The sequence below is a fragment of the Palaemon carinicauda genome, chromosome 19, assembly GCF_036898095.1.
Source record: "Palaemon carinicauda isolate YSFRI2023 chromosome 19, ASM3689809v2, whole genome shotgun sequence".
NCBI classification, from domain to species: Eukaryota; Metazoa; Arthropoda; class Malacostraca; order Decapoda; family Palaemonidae; genus Palaemon; species Palaemon carinicauda.
The window spans coordinates 29,157,542-29,177,157 of NC_090743.1; the positions used below are offsets into that span (position 1 = coordinate 29,157,542).

Sequence of the window (19,616 nt, forward strand, 5' to 3'; positions counted from 1 at the left end):
CGATTTACTGTAGTGGTACTAATAGTAATACACCCAAGATATTTTCACTTGCGAGAAAGACACTAATCACCATTGCATGGACATACGTACGCATATATGCATAAATATTATTTTTTCTTTTTACGCCATAGGCCGCGGAATTTTTTTCTGGTTAAGAGAAAATCCAAACCACTGGACCACTAGTAAAAAATAATGAAGGAGTTAGACCAGTATTTAGCATCTTCTTACACGAGTAATACCATCAAGTCTTACTATTCTTCATTATTTTAAAAGCACTCCTCAGTTCTTCAACAGTCATATCCACAAGCATTCTAGTTAACACTAACCATTTCTAAGCTTTAAACATTAAGCTGTCCATTCTTTCAAAGAACCGATTTTTCAGTAACTTCTCTTTGTACTTTTCCTCCGGCACAACTATATTTCCCTTGAATACTTGTTTAGATTTATCCCTAATTTCAATTGCCTACATCTTTTTTTCTTTCTCTCTCTCTCTTCCACCTTGAACATCTTATCAACTGTCTTGTTTACTTAAGCTAGAACTGCTATCTCAGTAGCTCAGTAGTTCTGGTAGTAGGTTGGCCAGGGCACCAGCTGCCCGTTGAGATACTACCGCTAGAGAGTTAGGGGGTCCTTTGACTGGCCAGACAGTACCATATTGGATCCTTCTCTCTGGTTACGGTTCTTTCCCTTTGCCTACACAGACACCGAATAGTCTGGCCTATTCTTTACAGATTCTCCCCTGTCCTCATACACCTGACAACACTGAGATTACTAAACAATTCTTCTTCACCCAAGGGGTTAACTACGGCAATGTAATTGTTCAGTGGCTACTTTCCTCTTGGTAAGGGTAGAAGAGACTCTTTAGCTATGGTAAGCAGCTCTTCTAGGAGAAGGACACTCCAAAATCAAACCATTGTTCTCTAGTCTTGGGTAGTGCTATAGCCTCTGTACCATGGCCTTCCACTGTCTTGGGTTAGAGTTCTCTTGCTTGAGGGTACACTCAGGCACACTGTTCTATCTAGTTTCTCTTTCTCTTGTTTTGATGAAGTTTTTATCGTTTATATAGGAAATATTTATTTTAATGTTGTTACTATTCTTAAAATATTTTATTTTTCCTTGTTTCCTTTCCTCACTGAGCTATTTTCCCTGTTGGGGCCCCTGGGCTTATAGCATCCTGCTTTTCCAACTAGGGTTGTAGCTTAGCATTTAATAATAATAATAATAATAATAACCCGCGTTTCATGCTTATTCCCATGACAAATGGCCTTAGTACTTAAAAATTGTATTTTGGGACAAGAAACGTTTCTTTAAAGCGGATTTATACTTCCTCACAAAGCCTAAAATACCAACTGTTTACTTAAATTATATTGCAATTTTTTCTAGTTATGATTTACTGAAAACTTCAAGTCTTTTTTCTACCCCTTTTCATGAACCTTCAAGAACTTGGTGGATGATTCCCATTTTCTTTTCATCTGTTTATTCCTAAACCATTTTAAATGCACCACCTTCTATAAGTAATTAGATAACGTCACTATGTTTTAATTTTCTCTCTCTCTCTCTCTCTCTCTCTCTCTCTCTCTCTCTCTCTCTCTCGTGTGAGTGTACTTTATTTAGCAAAGTGCGTGTTGTAAACCATATATGCTCGTACATGTCAGTAAAATAATCTCTCTCTCTCTCTCTCTCTCTCTCTCTCTCTCTCTCTCTCGAGAGAGAGAGAGAGAGAGAGAGAGAGAGAGAGAGAGAGAGAGTACTTCACTTTACAAGTATATATTACTCCTACGTATCAGTCAAATCATTATTATTAGCCAGGTTGGTTTATACTATTGACTGCTGAGTGATACCATAGGATTGACCAGTGAATTTGGTAAGGGACCCTCTTCCATAGAAGATGGCTATAATCGTTTTTTGTGCTCAGCTACATCCTCGCAGTTAATCTTGTTTTAAAATATTCTTAGGGCCAGGATTGAATTAGTTTTTGCCTTATGCACTCCGTTACTGTTGAAAAACAAGTAAAATTTCCTTTCGGTGGCTGTAATAAAGAGGAAAAACTTATACAGTAATATGGAGCCATTTGTGTAAAATTTCTAGGTTTTTTATTTATTATTCATTTTTTTTTCTTTTTTTTTGCATTTAAAAAATCAGAAATGAAATGACAAAGTTTTGATTTCAGGGAAATGATTTGTCATGGAGTTTTTTTTTTTATAATGTCTTTTCAATTTGTTGTAATGGAGTAGAATCTACTGATAGAAAAGAAAAGTTAGATGTCCTGAGTGGTCGTAGAACTTGCAATTCTTAAGGACTCTGAAGGAAGACAAACAAAATTAGTATATTTCAAACTCAGGTATACACGGAATAATTTCTTCAAACGTAAAGGCTTAAAGGACTTTAAGAACATAAAGTTAGACATATACCTGACTGGATGTTAGGATCAAGAATATCAAGTTTTTTATTTAAAATAAAAAGAATCTCTCTCTCTCTCTCTCTCTCTCTCTCTCTCTCTCTCTCTCTCTCTCTCTCTCTCTCTCTCTCTAGTATGGCAAAATCTAATTTTCAATTGGGTGAACTGTCAGTAAACAAGAAGCATAACCATATTTGCATATAAAGTATCGCTCGTTGTCGTGACATACGAGAGCTGTTGTTCAGTGTTTCCGCTTGAGAAATCCTTTGGCAGAGATATAGATACACCTAATTTGCTCAGCGTTTCTAACAAACGATTGCCAGGGGGAATATATCTTGCGAAATATAATTTAGCAGACTTGAATAGATACAATTAAAGAGATTTGAAAAGGCATAAATGATGCTGAATAGGAGCTTGATGTGTATTAAATGAGTTGGAAGGAAGTAAAGAGTTTTTTGTGGGATAATTTTAAAGATGAAATACGATAGATTATCCCTCTAATGTCCTGAGAAACATTTCTTTAAATCCAATGTCAGAACCTCTCCTAGTGGAAACGAAAGCTTCGTTATTATGCTTTCTGGAAGTAATTTTAAGCCGGAATCTTCTCTTGTTGTTCTGAAGTGATGAAGCGAGATAAACAACGGCTTCTAATTTCAACTTTCATTTCTTTACAACGCTAGTTTCATCGTATCCTCTTTCCCTTTTTTTTACTGAAAGTTTTTTTTTTTTGGCGAATTTGTTTGTTTTTAATTACTTATAAGAATGTATAGACATAATAATAATAATAATAATAATGATGATAATAACAACAACAACAACAACAACAACAACAACAACAATCAAAGTATGATATATCAGAATCATTGAGTCAAATAAAAAATCTTTGGGAGAATACATGTTTGAATTTTAATCCATGAAAAAATTGAAAATCAAAAATTCTCAAAACAGGACAATAACATAGGAGCAAATAGATAGCTCTTCGGTTTTCGCGGTAATTTGAACAATAATTGCCTCGTTTTGCGCTGTGCAACTGAGTGAAATTATCTGAAAGTTTTATATGTTCTATGCCGTATTCTACTAGCGGTTTATGATGGTATTTTTGTTGTTTTCTATTTTGTAAATTATACGTATTTGTTACTTGCTATACCAAAAATATTTAGCAAAGATTTAAAACTCAATTAAAAAATGTGTATTTTTTTTATCCTTTTTGGCCCGAATCTCACTATTTTTGGATCAAGTTATATTTATGTATTTTGAATCCCTTTGTCTATCGATACTCGGCCAAATCTATAAAGTAAACTTATGTGAAACAAGTCTTTTCATTTTATACACCCGCACACACACACTCACATTTATATATATATATATATATATATATATATATATATATATATATATATATATATATATATATATATATATATATAATTATATGAACATATATCACAAGCACACGAGATTTTAATTAATTTAAATATCACCCACGAATGGCATTTAATACCGAATTCTATCTTGGGAATATATATCCACTTGGAATTCATTTTATGGTAACAGCTTCTGGCCGGGTGGGGATTCGAACCACCACCTGTACGGCTGGAAACCATGCTGGCAGGGACCCTACCGACTGAGCTATCAGTCGGTAGGGTCCCTGCCAGCATGGTTTCCAGCCGTACAGGTGGTAGTTCGAATCCCCACCCGGCCAGAAGCTGTTACCATAAAATGAATTCCAAGTGGATATATATTCCCAAGATAGAATTCGATATTAAATGCCATTCGTGGGTGATATTTAAATATAATTATATATATATATATATATGTGTGTGTGTGTTTGTGTGTGGGTGTATATATGTATATATATATATATATATATATATATATATATATATATATATATATATATATATATATAATGAATAGGCAATGTCTTAGTGGCGTCTAAAAACCGAAGATAGTCTCTCTCCTGCAAATAGTTTTCGAAATAACTGCAGAAATACATTTACCTTTTTCCATTTATTGCTTGGTGTCAACACGTGTTTATTTCTATGTATCTACCTCTCTATTTATATATCTATCTATCTTTATTTATATATATATATATATATATATATATATATATATATATATCATATGTAATCAATGGAATTTTTCCTTCTATAAAGCTTAGCATGCCGAACCTTCAGCATTATTAACTATATTTATAAATAGATCACAAAGGTTTGGGGAAAAAATCCCTTCATCAGGGCTAAAAATCATGCATATAAACAAATTGATACATATTGATTGATAAATTGCTAAAAATAAATCTGATGGTACAAGAATGTGTGTATACAAAAAAAATAATTTATATGATTCGAAATACACTAGATCAAAGAGGGAACTAGAATAAACACGTTTACTTAGATCACGGAATAAAGGGTAAATAAAAAAAAAATATATCACAACACAAGCACGGAGCTTACCCAGTAAAGTTAATTACTAGACTGAAAAATGACAAAGGATTATCCAAAGCCAGATTGTACGCACTGTAAAATAATAGGTAATGAACTATTAAGCAATATTCAAATATGTATTTCTGGTTGATAACGTGTATATTCTAGTTGCAATATCAGCCTTTTTGTCTTGAGTGTATTGTAAAATCATATAGTTTCATATTTTCATTTTATCATTCTTGCAGAGTTAGATTTAATTTTGAATATCTTATCAAGCAATGTATACCAATTTGTTTAGATCTTTGTGATCTCCCAAGTAAAGATAAAAATCTTGAAGTTTATGCTTTCTTTCGCCTTACATCTATCTATCTATCTATCTATATGTATATATATATATATATATATATATATATATATATATATATATATATATATATATACTGTATACACACATATATATAAATATATATATATATATATATATATATATATATATATATATATATATATACACATATGTATATATATATGTGTGTGTGTATGTGCGTATGACTTGGTCATAAACTGGAAAAGTGAATATTTGAATTATACAAGCGAGGTAGTTTAATCTATACAACCTGTAAAACTACATCACTTTCGAGGGATAAATATTTGATTTTTTTTTTTCTTCAATTCCGGACCACGGTGGTCACATACCCAAGTGGCTGTTGTGCTTGCGAAAGGACTCTTTGAGCATTGACCCATTCACGCCGGGTTAAAGGAACTGACTTCGACGTTCTTGTTAACGCTACCAACGATTTCCTCCAAGTTTTCTTGAAAGGTGTTTAAAGGATTATTTACTTAAAATAAAACCGAACTATGAGAAGTTTCACTAAAGCTTTATGTATATATATATATATATATATATATATATGTATATATATATATATATATATATATATATATATATGTATATATATATATATATATATATATATGTGTGTGTGTGTTATATTTATACATACATATATATATATGTAAATGTTTGTGTGTGTGTAAGTGTGTTTATCAGCAAGGATTAAGTTTATGGTAGGTTGAAAGTATATATTCTCTTATTCATTCAAGCTGGCAATTTTTTTCCCTCTTGGTTGTGAAAATACGAATAGCAATAAATATATTTAATTTTCAAACTTTACTTATTGGAATCTGAAAGCGGAAACAATCGACGTACAAATATAATGTATGCATACTGTACATCTCATATAATTTCTCTTATCTATAGTAATGTAATTTGTTTGAAAGTTGGTTTTGCAATTTTTTCCCGAATGCAGTATCTTAGTTAATTTTTTAGAACCTAACAAGCGATAATCAATTGTATTGAATTATTAATCCCATTACACTTTGCTACGGCAATGTAATCCTGACCTTTTTACTCATTAAATAGCTTTTGTAACTTTTTTTATTGCTGAAATTGAACAAAAGTTGATAGGAGTTCGGACCGGAATTCCTTGCCATAGTAATTGATAACCTTTTTTTTCTTTTTGGTATTAATTGGCTACAGATTACTGTTATATACAATATATTTGTTTGGGTATTATTTTAGCGAATTTGATAGGTTATTGGTTTAGATATTTTATATAGATTATAGGTTTAGTTTTCTTATAATTTATTCAGTTATAGATTTACTATTAATGTTATTATTGTTGTTGTTGTTGTTGTTGTTATTATTATTGTGTAATTAGGCGACTGTTGGGTTATAATTACATTACGTATATTTGTTAAGCGGTAATTTCATACATCGCTCTGATATCTTGATATATTCTTAAAATATACCTGAGGTATAGGTTTTGCAAAATATAACGTCAATGAATAATGAATAAGTGCGATGCCAATATAAGATAGAAATTTATTTCTATTTGAGCACGATATTGTGTTGATTTTCATCCATACTGACTCATTGGGGGTAATTCGAATTAAAAGCTATCAATTGTGTCACCCGGGAAGTCGGGGAAAACTCGCTGGTGGAGAGTGATGTCTCGCCAGGAAAATCCTGAATTATAGTTAGCAGTTAGGCTCCGACTTCTGTTTGAACCTCTGGTGGTATGGTTGGAAGAGGCCTGGCCTTTCATTTGAAGGGGCTAGGGTTCGATCCCTGTATGACATAGAAATTTATATATATATATATATATATATATATATATATATATATATATATATATATACATATTTATATATATGTGTATATATATATATATATATATATATATATATATATATATATATATTCTCGAAGATGAAGGTTATTACGATTTAATTATATATATATATATATATATATATATATATATATATATATATATATATATATATATAATTAAATCGTAATAACCTTCATCTTCGAGAATATATATATATGTATATATATACATACATATATATAAATATATAAATATATATACTTATATATATATATGTGTGTGTATATATATATATATATATATATATATATATATATATATATATATATATATATATATATATATATATAAAATTAAATCGTAATAACCTTCATCTTCGAGAAGTCATCTTTTTCTCACTGGTTATTTTTTCTATTTATCAAAGATAATAAGTTTGGTTTTATCATCACTGTAAAGAAAACATTTAAACTAAGTGAAGAGAGAAAATGATAGCGTAAATATAATTTGTACATTCATTTTTGAGTAAGATAAACATATTTTCATGCTAGGTAAATTTAGAAGTCATGTGCTTTAAATTAATCATGCGCCCCAATTAAATTATTAAATGGAAGATCCTTGAACTGTGATTCAGGTTTTGTGAAGTACAGGAGGTGGGCGATATGCCATCTATTTGAAATTAACATTTCTTCCTCATTCACATTTTCACACACAGAAAAATGATAGGAAAATTTTATGAAGTTTAATCTAGGAAATCACATCACTCTGGTACTCATGTTGATGATAAATATTCAGTTTTACAACTAAATTGTCCTATTTGCTTGCTATGAAGGTCCAATTAGTGCCAGTGTCCGCACTCAGATGAAATAGAAACGAAGTAAAAATGTTTGCAATTTTTTTTTTTATCCAGAGTTTTGCTCGACTCTGGTAAAGTGCGTTTTCCAATAGTTTATTTTATTTTTTAGTTATATAACTAGGAATGTACATTATTATTTATGTGTGAGATATATTGCTATTATTATTTTTGTATCCTGTGGATTATTATTTTTTTTTCTTTGGCATTGGGAGATCACCCTGGAAAGGCTGGTTTTAAGCGATTTCTTTTGTTTCTTTTTTCTTCAGCAAAACAACTTGTGATATGGTAAGCCACCTATTTGTTTTTGAAAAATACACCATCATTATTTTCAGATAATTCATATTTTTATCGTTTTATTGTTTAGGCAAAAATGTATAGTCAACTCAACAGAATCTACACACTTAAAAATTTGACGTAAAAAACGGTAAATACCTAACCACATTTATTCCAGTATTTTTACCGTTTTAAAAACAGATATATTAACGTTAAGGAATGATATTACGGTCATCAACCCGTAAAAGATAATAACAACGTAAGGTAAAATTACGGTTGCCCGTATTTTACTGAAATAGCGCTGAGAACTGTATATTTTTCGTGGAATTTCCGATTAAAATTACGTTTTTTTTTCTAACAGTGCATAGATGTATATTTAAGGAACGACTTTTAAAAAAATTCATTACCAAGCTATTAAGTGAAGTGAATAATTGTTTATGGAATAGAAATAATGAAACAAGCAACGTTTATATATATATATATATATATATATATATATATTTATTGTATATATATATATATATATATATATATATATATATATATATATATATATATACCGGAGTTTGCCTCGATAGTTTCTTTTTATCTTCAAGCATGTTAATTATAGTTTAAGTGTGTGCTTATAACTGGTTGAAGATAAAGTTGTCTTTAAAATGAGAAAATATAACTTTTTAGCTGAGAATTCTCATATAGTCTCGGGCATACTTGTAATGATCACGTTCGTTCTCGTATTCTTACTTAACACTTTTATTGGAACAGGAAACTTTTTCTGTACATCCCTTTTCAATCAACATTTTGAACACTTCTCTAGTCTCCTGTTACAATTTTCAATAACCTTTAAGATATTTCTTCCGTTCTTACTCTCAATATTTTTAGTGCTATCGAATTTCATTTCTTCTGCGATGCACAAAACAAGATCATCAAATGATTTTGTAGTGGTTATGTAGAATTACATCTAACCACTTTTATCTTAATGGGATGGAGGGTTAGAATCAATGATCTCTCTCTCTCTCTCTCTCTCTCTCTCTCTCTCTCTCTCTCTCTCTCTCTCTCTCTCTCTCTCTCTCTCTTAATTTACTTTGTATGGGCAGTATCCAGCATATTTTTAATTTAATGGTATCATCTGGAAATAACGTTCTGTTTATCTTATGCAATACGGAGAGTGTGGCACAAGGGGTTCGTTTTAAAAGATAGACGCTGACAGTTATTATTATTGCTATTACTAGCTAAGCTACAACCCTAGTTGGAAAAGCAGATGCTACTCGCCCAAAGGCTCCAACGGGGAAAATACCCCAGTGAGGAAAGGAAATAAGGAAATGAATAAACTATACACGAAGTAACGGATAATGAATATAAAATATCTTAAGATTAGTAAGAACGTTTAAATAGATGTCATATATATAAATATGAAGAGAGACGTATATCAGTGTGTCCAACATAAAATCATTCTCTGCAAGTTTGAATTAAGTTGCATTGTTAGATGTAATGCACATCGAACAATTGGTGAAAATTCTAAATTGGATAACAAAAGTTACATTATAAGACAATTGAATAGTATGTAAGTTATGTGAGACAAAAGAGTACAAAATTGAATTACAACAATTTATGAAAAGTTAGTGTATTAAGATGGTTAGAGGAGTAAACTATTAGAATTAAACAAATTAATTAAATACGTAAGTTAGGAGAGGGAAATACGTAGGTTATTGAATTAGAAAAAAGATGAAATGAATAGGTAAATCAAGGGACAAACGGATAGAGAATTATATATTTTCTTGAATCAATTGTAGGCAAATTAAGATAGACAAACGAGTAGATAAACCATTTACATGAAAAAATAATAGGTAAAATAATAGATAAAAGCATATTCAACTATTCTGAAATAATGAAATAACTGATGAATTTATTCGGCAAAGAATAAATAGAACCTGAAATGCGCGAGAATCCTAAAAGAGAAACTCATGTCTATATAATCGGATTTCTGAGCCAAGGTTGTGCGTATATGTGCACTTTCTAACACACTTAGTCTGGCTGTGTTATCCATAAAGGCTATGTGTTTAGTATGCTAAGTGTACCTCGCATGTTCCCAGGCCGAGAGAGATTGCTAAGTGAACCTCGTTTATAGTCAAAACATTACCTAAGTTTACCCTCAGACTCTTCCTGGAAATATAGGTCTAGTGGAGACAAAATGTAGGAAGAGGTCTTTTACTGTAGCTTGATCTTTGCTGAAGGTCTCCTGTATGGAATGTTTAACGAAGTGATTTTTAGAGGTAGGTAGGTAAGTATTAGATTGCCCTGCATATAGCAGGACACGGGCTCTTGCATTGGCAGGCCGTAAGTAAGATAAGGATGTAAAGGTGGTAGGTTATACATGTGAAAGAGGTAAGGTTATATAAGGATGATGATGGGATGGATGGGAAAGGATGAAAGCACCATGACGACCATAACAGGAGCCCGAAGCTCAGCAGAGGCGCGCAAAGCAGACGTTGTCCCCCAAACTCAGATCCTCTTCGGTCCTGGATATATTCGATTTCTTCTTATTGCAGTGGTCCAAGAGAAGGATTTATATATATATATATATATATATATATATATATATATATATATATACATATATATATATATATATATATATATATATATATATATATAAAGAGAGAGAGAGAGAGAGAGAGAGAGAGAGAGAGAGAGAGAGAGAGAGAGAGAGAGAGATTAAAGGCGTCGTTGTGAATGTTATGTAATAACAGAAGAGAAGAGGTTGTGATTAGAAGATTGAGCTTGAATCTTTAAAAGAAAGTTTTAATGTAATAAGATATTCCGAAAGGTTCTAGTGCGATACCTAAAATGTAATCTTTTAACAGAATTATAACCACGTCAATATATCCTTCATGGCTAGGTAATATTTACTGTTACGAATTGATGAAGGTCAACAGATCTTCAAAATAGTTATTGGTGTGTTCATGCTTTATTAAATATAAAGGTCTTCAGAAAGCACATACCTCTGCCAACGTCAAACAGCAGCAAGCCCATATTTATTGATAGGTTAAGATGGGACCTAACTTACTATCAGAATTGTTTTGCATAATGAAGATTTAGATTTTTCACGAAAACATATGGCAATGGTGCGCGAGGTTTTGGTTTCATAAACATGAAAAAATTGAATCAAAACTGAGCAACCCACTTCACTTATCCGTGAAGGTAATTACATTCCTAATACTCTCAAAACATAATAGATTGTTGCCAGTCACAAAGCCAATCTTTTTTTAAATTAAATATTCAGCCATGAGTTAGAGTGAAATCCATCCAACGGTTAATCTGATGTAAAATAATATAACCTCTTCGTCGGAGGCAATAGCGTCAGCATGCTCAGTATTCTCTTTATTCAACTTTTGATATACCCCTATTCGATATGCCACTCTCGAATGTAAGAATCCGTGTCGGCTTCTCAATAAGGATAAGTAAAACATTTCAAGATTGAATTTTTCACGATCTAAAGGGAAGCCAACCTCACTCGGCCACAAAAGGCCTCTGGTGATGGACAGGAAACAATTATACAGTCACAGTGATTGCCCCGGATGTTTGGGTGAGGAAAAGAAACCCATTTGGTAAGCTCAGGAGATAGGAAATCTCCTAAAGTATGCATTGACGATTTGCTTGACATGAAGATGTCTGGTGTGAACTACGATAGAACTGTGTTTACGATAGTCAGGTGAAGCAGCAATATGTAGATTTCAGTCGTGGCTTCCCTGGCATTTACGCCACTTTTGCGTTGAGGATTGTGATCTTGAATTTATGTCAATGTAAAGAGTGGATGTTTGCAAAAATTATACGCGGGAGAAACAATGAATTTATATATAGTATATTAAGAGGGGTTACTTGTTTTTCAATTAGTCTTGTTCAGTGTTAGAAATCCGTGATTTTTCTTTATTTTAATCGTTAATTGAGCCACCGGTTCTTTATCTTTTACAGGTACTACTGGTAATCGCTATTTATGCCTCTTAGAGAGGAGTTGTTACTTGTTTTTCATTTCGCCTTCTATGAAGGAAATCCCTGATTTTTTTTATTTCAATCGTTTGTATGAATCACCAGCTTCTATGTCTGCTTTTATTTTAGTTGCTAATGATATTGGCTGTTTTTATGTCTCTGATTGAGTTGTTAGTCATCAAAATGCAATTTGTAAAATTCATAGGTTCTTAAATGAAAGAAAAATATGTTTCCCTTCATGTGCTTATGAGTTTTACTTGGTTGTAGGAATGTTACTCTGAAGGGTATATTATTATAACTAGGTAATGAAATATTGTCCGTTCAATTTTATGAACATTCGTCATAGCGTTATCAGTATTTCATATTTTTATTATAAATCACAATATCTATGGGCAAAGAAAAAAAAACAATAATAGTTAATAAACGTAGGCGTTCGAACGGTAAATTGTTTTCCGAGTGTAGTATTTATCTTGTGTATTGATTTGGTGCCTATAATGAGTGCCAATTGCATTATCCTTATTACCTGTTCTCTCTCTCTCTCTCTCTCTCTCTCTCTCTCTCTCTCTCTCTCTCTCTCTCCTCTCTCTCTCTCTCTCTCTCTCTCTCTCTCTCTCTCTCCGTAATAGCTTACGATTTACTTTTCCCTTGGTAATTTTTCACTGTCAAGTTTCTTTCCCATTCAAGAGATGGTTTATATTAAAGATAACGCGTCATTCATTACCAAATATTCATCAGATAATTGAAAACTGTAACGGACCCAATTGAAAAAAAAATTTCAAAGCAACTTTATGCGATTGAGAAATAATCGTTAGCTGTATAAAGCCCCATTGCGCCCCCCCCCCCCCCTCATTTTTTTTCGTCTCACACTTCTTAGACGCAAAGCCCAATGGTTTTCTCTCCATTTTGGCCTTATTTGCACAGCTTACACAACACGTGGCAATTATAAACTATTTTCCATTCGTCGACCTGCTTGGCGTCAGTGACCCAAGTTTGGCGCTAGTAAGTTTGACGGCTGCAAGTTTATATTAAGTTGCTGGTCCTTTGGTGCGTGGGCTAGATTCTTCTTTTTGTTGGCAGCACTTACACTACTTGGAAGAGAGAAAGTGAATAAATCATAAAGATGAATTCCCCTCGGGTCCCTGATTGATGGAAAGTTTTGGGGACTGCCAATGTTAGTCCTTAGTGCAACATCTTACTTAGAGTAAAATGATGATATAGCCTCTTTAGGGTTTCATTTTAGACTTGCGAATTTATCTTTTCATTAGGCTTTCATTCTTTATTTTCATTGTTCCATTTCGAATGGGGAGAGGTTCATTGTATCTACTGTTTCGAAATAGCAGTTTACATTAATTAATAGCCTTTACTTTATCATGAGTATAAAATGCCTATGACATACATATATGTTTATTATATCCAATAGTCCTATAATGAATTGGTACTCTGAGTAAATTTATTAGATTTCACTAAAAATTACAATTTCTGGAATGAAGTAGAAATCGACATAGTATTATGTGTGAAAAATAAAACTACAGATGATTCGTGTATTACAATGTGTATATATATACATATATATATACATATATATATATATATATATATATATATATATATATATATTTATATATATATATGTACATATGTACATATACATATATATATATATATATATATATATATATATATATATATATATATATATATATATATATATATATATATATATATATATACTGTATATATATATATTCATTTATTAAAAAATACATAAAATTTTTCTATTTCACATCTGTACTTTATAGTTCTACAAGAAAAAGCAAACAAAGAAGCTGACGGCTCAAACAGTCAATTAAAGTCAAGAAACATCATGAATTTCCAATATTGAACAAGATAAAATGAAAAATAAGTAACCACTCTCAATACACTTATTGTTTCTCCCGCGTTTAAATTTTTTAGACAACCCATTTTCATATTGACATAAATTTGAAATCACAATACTCAACGCAAAAGTAGTGTAAATGCCAGGAAAGCCTACCTCATTTAAGCAGTGGGTTCTTTTGGGGTGGATACCTTCCTCCCCTCCGTCACCTTCTTCCTTTTCATTTAACCTAAAGAGTCTGGTGCGCCTCTTAAAATAAGAAAAACGAAAGCTGAATTGGCAATAAATGAAAGTTGCTGATTATCCTTATCTCACAACCCAAACCACCTACAAATAAAAGTCACATATCCCATATCCTAAATCACCTACAAACCTAAAAAAATCTAACCAAACACCTACGGGCTGCATGTGTGCAAGAACAACAACAACAACAACAACAACCAGGAAAGCCATGAATTAAATAGGCATATAGCTGCTTCGCCTGAATATCGTAAACACAATTATATCGCATTTCATACCGGACATCTCCATGTCATGCAAATCTTCAATGCATTCTTTAGGAGATTGTCTATCTCCTGAACTTACCAAATGGGTTCCTTTTCCTCACCCAAACATTCTCTGACTCTAAACTTGTTTCCTATCCATCACCAGACGTCTTTTGTGGCCAAATCAGGTTGGATTCCCTTTTGGTCGTGAACTATTCAATCGTGTAGTCTTTTTCCTCTCCATTATTGGAAAGCTGACAAGGATTCTCACATTCGAGTGTGGCATATCGAATAGGGATATATCAATAGTTAAGTAAAGAGAAAACTAAGCACGTTGATGCCATTTTCTCCGTCGAAGAGGATATATTATTTTGCTTTAGTTTATCTGTTGGATTGATTGCACTCTGCATCATGTCTGAATATTTACATTTAAGAAAAGGTGGGCTTTGTGACTGGAAGCATTTTATTATGTTTTGATACTGTTAGGAATTTAATTACCTTCATGGATAAGGGACCCTCTTAGTGGTGGGTTGCTCAGTATTGATTCAATTTTTTCATGTTTATGAAACCAAAACCTCGCGCACCATTGCCGTATATTTTGGCGATCAAATCTAACACTTTATTGTGTAAAACAAGTTGGATGGTAAGTCAGATCGCTTCTTAACCCGTCTGTAAATACGGACTATTTGGAGTTTAACGTTGGCAAAGGCATGTGTTCTCCAACTGACTTTAAAGGTTTAAAGGTCACTCATGAATGGCAGAGGCAAGGGACAGTGACTTTGCCCTAGCAAGCAGGACAATACCCTATAGACTGACCATATTATATAAGATCAGCACCCAAGCCCCCTCTCCATACAAGGTGGGACCAGGAAGGACCAGGCAATGGCTGCTGATGACTTAGCAGGTCCTATAGGTTCCCCCAAACCTCCCATCCTTAGCTCACAATGATTGTGAGGTTGCATCTACTGAAGGAACTAACGAGTTTGCGCGGGACTCGAATCCCAGACTAACCATTAAATATGATGGAATATATTAACGAAGTTAGAATTTTCTTGTTACAAGATTATATTTTATGTATCACATTGCAACCTTTCGGAATATTTCAATTCAATAAAACTTTCTTTTAAATGTTCAAGTTCAATCATCTATTTGATTTAGAACCTTACTTTTGTTATTATTTGATTTCCCAACGTCATCTTAAATCTAAAGTATATATCAGTTACCTATGAAAATGATCTTGATAAAAATTCCATACAGAAGACCTTCAGCAAAGGTCAAGCTACACTAAAAGACTCTCATCCTACATTTTGTCTTTTGTTTCCACCAGACCTATATTTCCAGGGAGAGTCTGAGGGTAAACTTAGGTAATGTTTTGACTATAAACGAGGTTCACTTAGCAATCTCTCTCGGCCTGGGAACATGCGAGGTACACTTAGCATACTAAACACATAACCTTTATGGATAACAGCCAGACTAAGTGTGTTAGCAAGTGCACATATACGCACATCCTTTGCTCAAAACCCGACTATGCAGTCAGGAGTTTTTCTTTTACGATTCTCGGGCATTTTACCTTCTATTAATTTTTTACCGAATAAATTAATTAGTTATTTTACTTTTAGATTTAGTTGAATATTGTTTTTCTCATATTTTACCCATTTCTTTTCTATGAGGGCAGCTTATCTATTATTAATATCCCAAGTATTCATTTGAGAAAAATCTAATGCTCTATTCTTTGCCCCTTAATTTACCTATTAATTGCATCTTTTTTTTTAATTCTATAGTCTACACATCTCTCTCTTCTATTTTACCTACTTAATTCGTTTTTGTATTTTTATTGTTCGCACCTTTGGCCATCTTTATGCAAATACCTTTTTTTTTCTAATTCAATTTTGTAATTGTCTCACATAATTTACCTACTATTTCATTATCATATAAACTATTTTTTTTCTGATATAGAATTTACACTAATTGTTCTAAGTTTATTGCATCTGTCAGCGCCTTTCTTGTCACTCACTTACTGGACTGTGTAAAGGTAAAAAGATGAAGCAGAGAGAGAGAGAGAGAGAGAGAGAGAGAGAGAGAGAGAGAGAGAGAGAGAGAGAGGAGAGAGAGAGAGGAGAGAGAGAGAGAGAGAGAGCGATAACATTACAAAATGTGCAGAGGCATATAACTCAATTCCACTGGACATTAACTTTCGCATCAACGAGAAGGAAGTTCAAGTTCTTGCACATTGGCAGCGCGCGAATTCGAAATTTGATTCGGAATCTTAATAATGACCAAGCCTTAAATAAGATACAGTCCATGTATTTGATTCAATTGTCCTTGTGCGAAGGTTTGTACACACAAACTAGAACATTAACGCACACTCATATAACCACATGCTTTTTAATAATCAGGATATTTAAAGGTGAAAATGGAATTAAGACACCGTCCCAGTAGTAATTTATGTCTTGAATCTTTTTATCCTTGTCATGACAGCTTGTGATACTTACTTTCAAAATTTTAATGATAAATCTTCAGCATAATCTAACATGAAATATATTAAGTGTACATAACAATTAAGTGAGAGAGAGAGAGAGAGAGAGAGAGAGAGAGAGAGAGAGAGAGAGAGAGAGAGAGAGAGAGAGAGCATTGATCCTAACCCCCCCTCCCCATTAAGATATTAGTGGTTAGATGTAATTCTGCATAAAACCCGCTACAAAAACATTTGATAATCTTGGTTTCTTAAAATCGATAGTCCACAGAGACAACCTGATCTATTAATTTTAAGTTTAGCCTTTGATTTATTATGCTAGCAGAAATACAAAGCAACTACGAAAGCGAAACTCGGTAGCAATGGGACAATTTAAAAGCTCTTTTCATTTCATACCTTCATTATGTCTGTTCCATACACTACACTAATGAAGCTTTTGGAAAAGACCTTCCTTTATTATATATGTGGATTCTATTGGGTTGGCTTTACTTCTTTGCCTACACAATAACATCAAACTTATGATCTATTTAGATAAATAGTGATTTTTTTTTTTTACTATTAACTAGTTTTCTATCTCAGAAATCACCATTAAACCCAATAAACCCAAATACAAAAAAATGATAATCCACAGGATCTAAAAAAAACTATATAGCTTTCTAGTTCTATTTTAAAAAGGAAAAACAATAATTGGAAAACGTATTTCATCAGAATCAAACAAAACGCTGGATAAAAAATGGCAAACAGTTTATACATTCGTTTTTATTTCATCTGAGTGCGGGCACTGGCACTAATTGGACCTTCGTAGCAAGTAGATAGGACAATTCAGTTGTAAAACTGAATATTTATTATCAACATGAGTAGGTTACTCAGAGTGATGGGATTTCCTAGAGGATACAATTAAAAAAAACTTAATTTCAATTGGAAATTCTTCGTAAAAATATACTGTTATCGGACGTATTTCAGTAAAATACAGGCGACTGTAATTTTTATACTACTTTGTTATTATCTCTTACGGGTTGGTGACTGTAATATCAGCTCTTAACGTTAATATATCCGTTTTTAAAGCGGTAAATGCCTAGCAACATTTATTCCAGGATTTTTTACCGTCTTTTTACGGCAAATTTTTAACAGTATACTTCATAAATTTTTACTAACATTTTTCTGTCTTTCACAAATAAAAGAATGTGTGAAAATTTAAATATAGTTGGTATATGGCTCACCTCTTGCGCTTCCCAAGACCTGAACCACATATTAAGGATCTTTCATTAGATTAATTTTAATCTCATCATCATCATCTCCTCCCACGCCTATTGACGCAAAGGGCCTCGTTTAGATTTTGCCCGTCGTCTCTATCTTGAGCTTTTAAATCAATACTTCTCCATTCATCATCTCCTACTTCACCGTAGGCCTGGGTCTTCCAACTCTTCTTGTGCCTTGTGTAGCCCAGTTAAAAGTTTGGTGAACTAATCTCTCTTGGGGAGTGCGAAGAGCATGCCAAAACCATCTCCATCTTCCCCTCACCATGATCTCGTCTACATATGGCTCTCGAATAATCTCTTATAGTTTCATTTCAAATCTATAAAATCTGTTGGATATTGTTTCAATGTCATACCACGACTCATGTCCATACAGTAAAACTGATCTCACTAAACTGATATATAGCTTGATTTTTATATGTAATTTCAGGCGATTTGATTTCCAAATTTCACTTAACCTAGCCATTGTCTGATTTGCTTTTTTCAATCTTTCATTAAACTCAAATTTTAAGATCCTGTATTGGAGATTATAGTTGCTAAATCTTTAAATGATTCCATCTCATTAATCCTTTCTCCTTTCTTCATCTTCCATTGCGTATTCTGTTCTCATCACCTCTGTCTTTCTTCTATTTATCTTGACGCTAACCTCCTTTGATATTTCATGCATTCTGGTAAGGAAGCTTTGCAAGTTCTGCATTATTTTGCTTATAAGGACAGCGTCATCAGCCTGCTCTAGGTCAGCCAATTTCCTATTACCAATACAGTCCAATCCTTCTCTACCATCCCCAACTGTTCTATGCATTACAAAATTCATGAGGAGGATAAACAACGTAGGTGACAACACATTCCCCTGGAGTACTCCACTGTTCACTGGAAATTCGTCTGATAGGACTCCACTAACATTAACTTTGCCCCTTTCTATGGTCATGAACAGGCTTAATCAAATTTACATATTTAAAAGGAATTCCATAATAACGCAGGGCTGTGAACAAAATTGGTCTGTGCACACTATGAAAATCTGTTTATCGAACATCTTATTCACTTGAAAATCTATCAAGTTAAATTCTCTGAGATTTTCACTCTTCATTTAATTTCACAGTTTTTTTATAATGTTAAAACCAAACATTAAAATTACATAGGTTAAAGAAAATCCTATATCCCAAAAATAGACTTTTAACGTCGTAAATATATAGAGAAAATTGAAATACAAGTTATGACACTTGTGTAAATTGCTCTCTCTCTCTCTCTCTCTCTCTCTCTCTCTCTCTCTCTCTCTCTCTCTCTCTCTCTCTCTCTCTCTCTCTCTCTCTCTCTCTCTCTCTCTGTAATAAAAGATTAGCGTAATAATGTGTAAAACTGTATTCAAAACCCATTATTTTTATTTTTTAATAACGAGAATGTCATTACTCACA

The 19,616-nt window shown here is 32.5% G+C and overlaps 1 protein-coding gene across 1 annotated transcript in view; it reads right to left on the minus strand.

Moving 5' to 3' along the window:
- Positions 1–2,566: 2,566 nt before the first annotated feature.
- LOC137658935 (uncharacterized) overlaps positions 2,567–19,616 on the minus strand; it is a 53,574-nt gene continuing 36,524 nt past the window's right edge. Inside the window, exon 2 of the mRNA XM_068394049.1 lies at positions 2,567–2,755. Within this exon, the coding sequence (XP_068250150.1) occupies positions 2,567–2,755 (189 nt within the window). The remainder of the gene's footprint in view (positions 2,756–19,616) is intronic.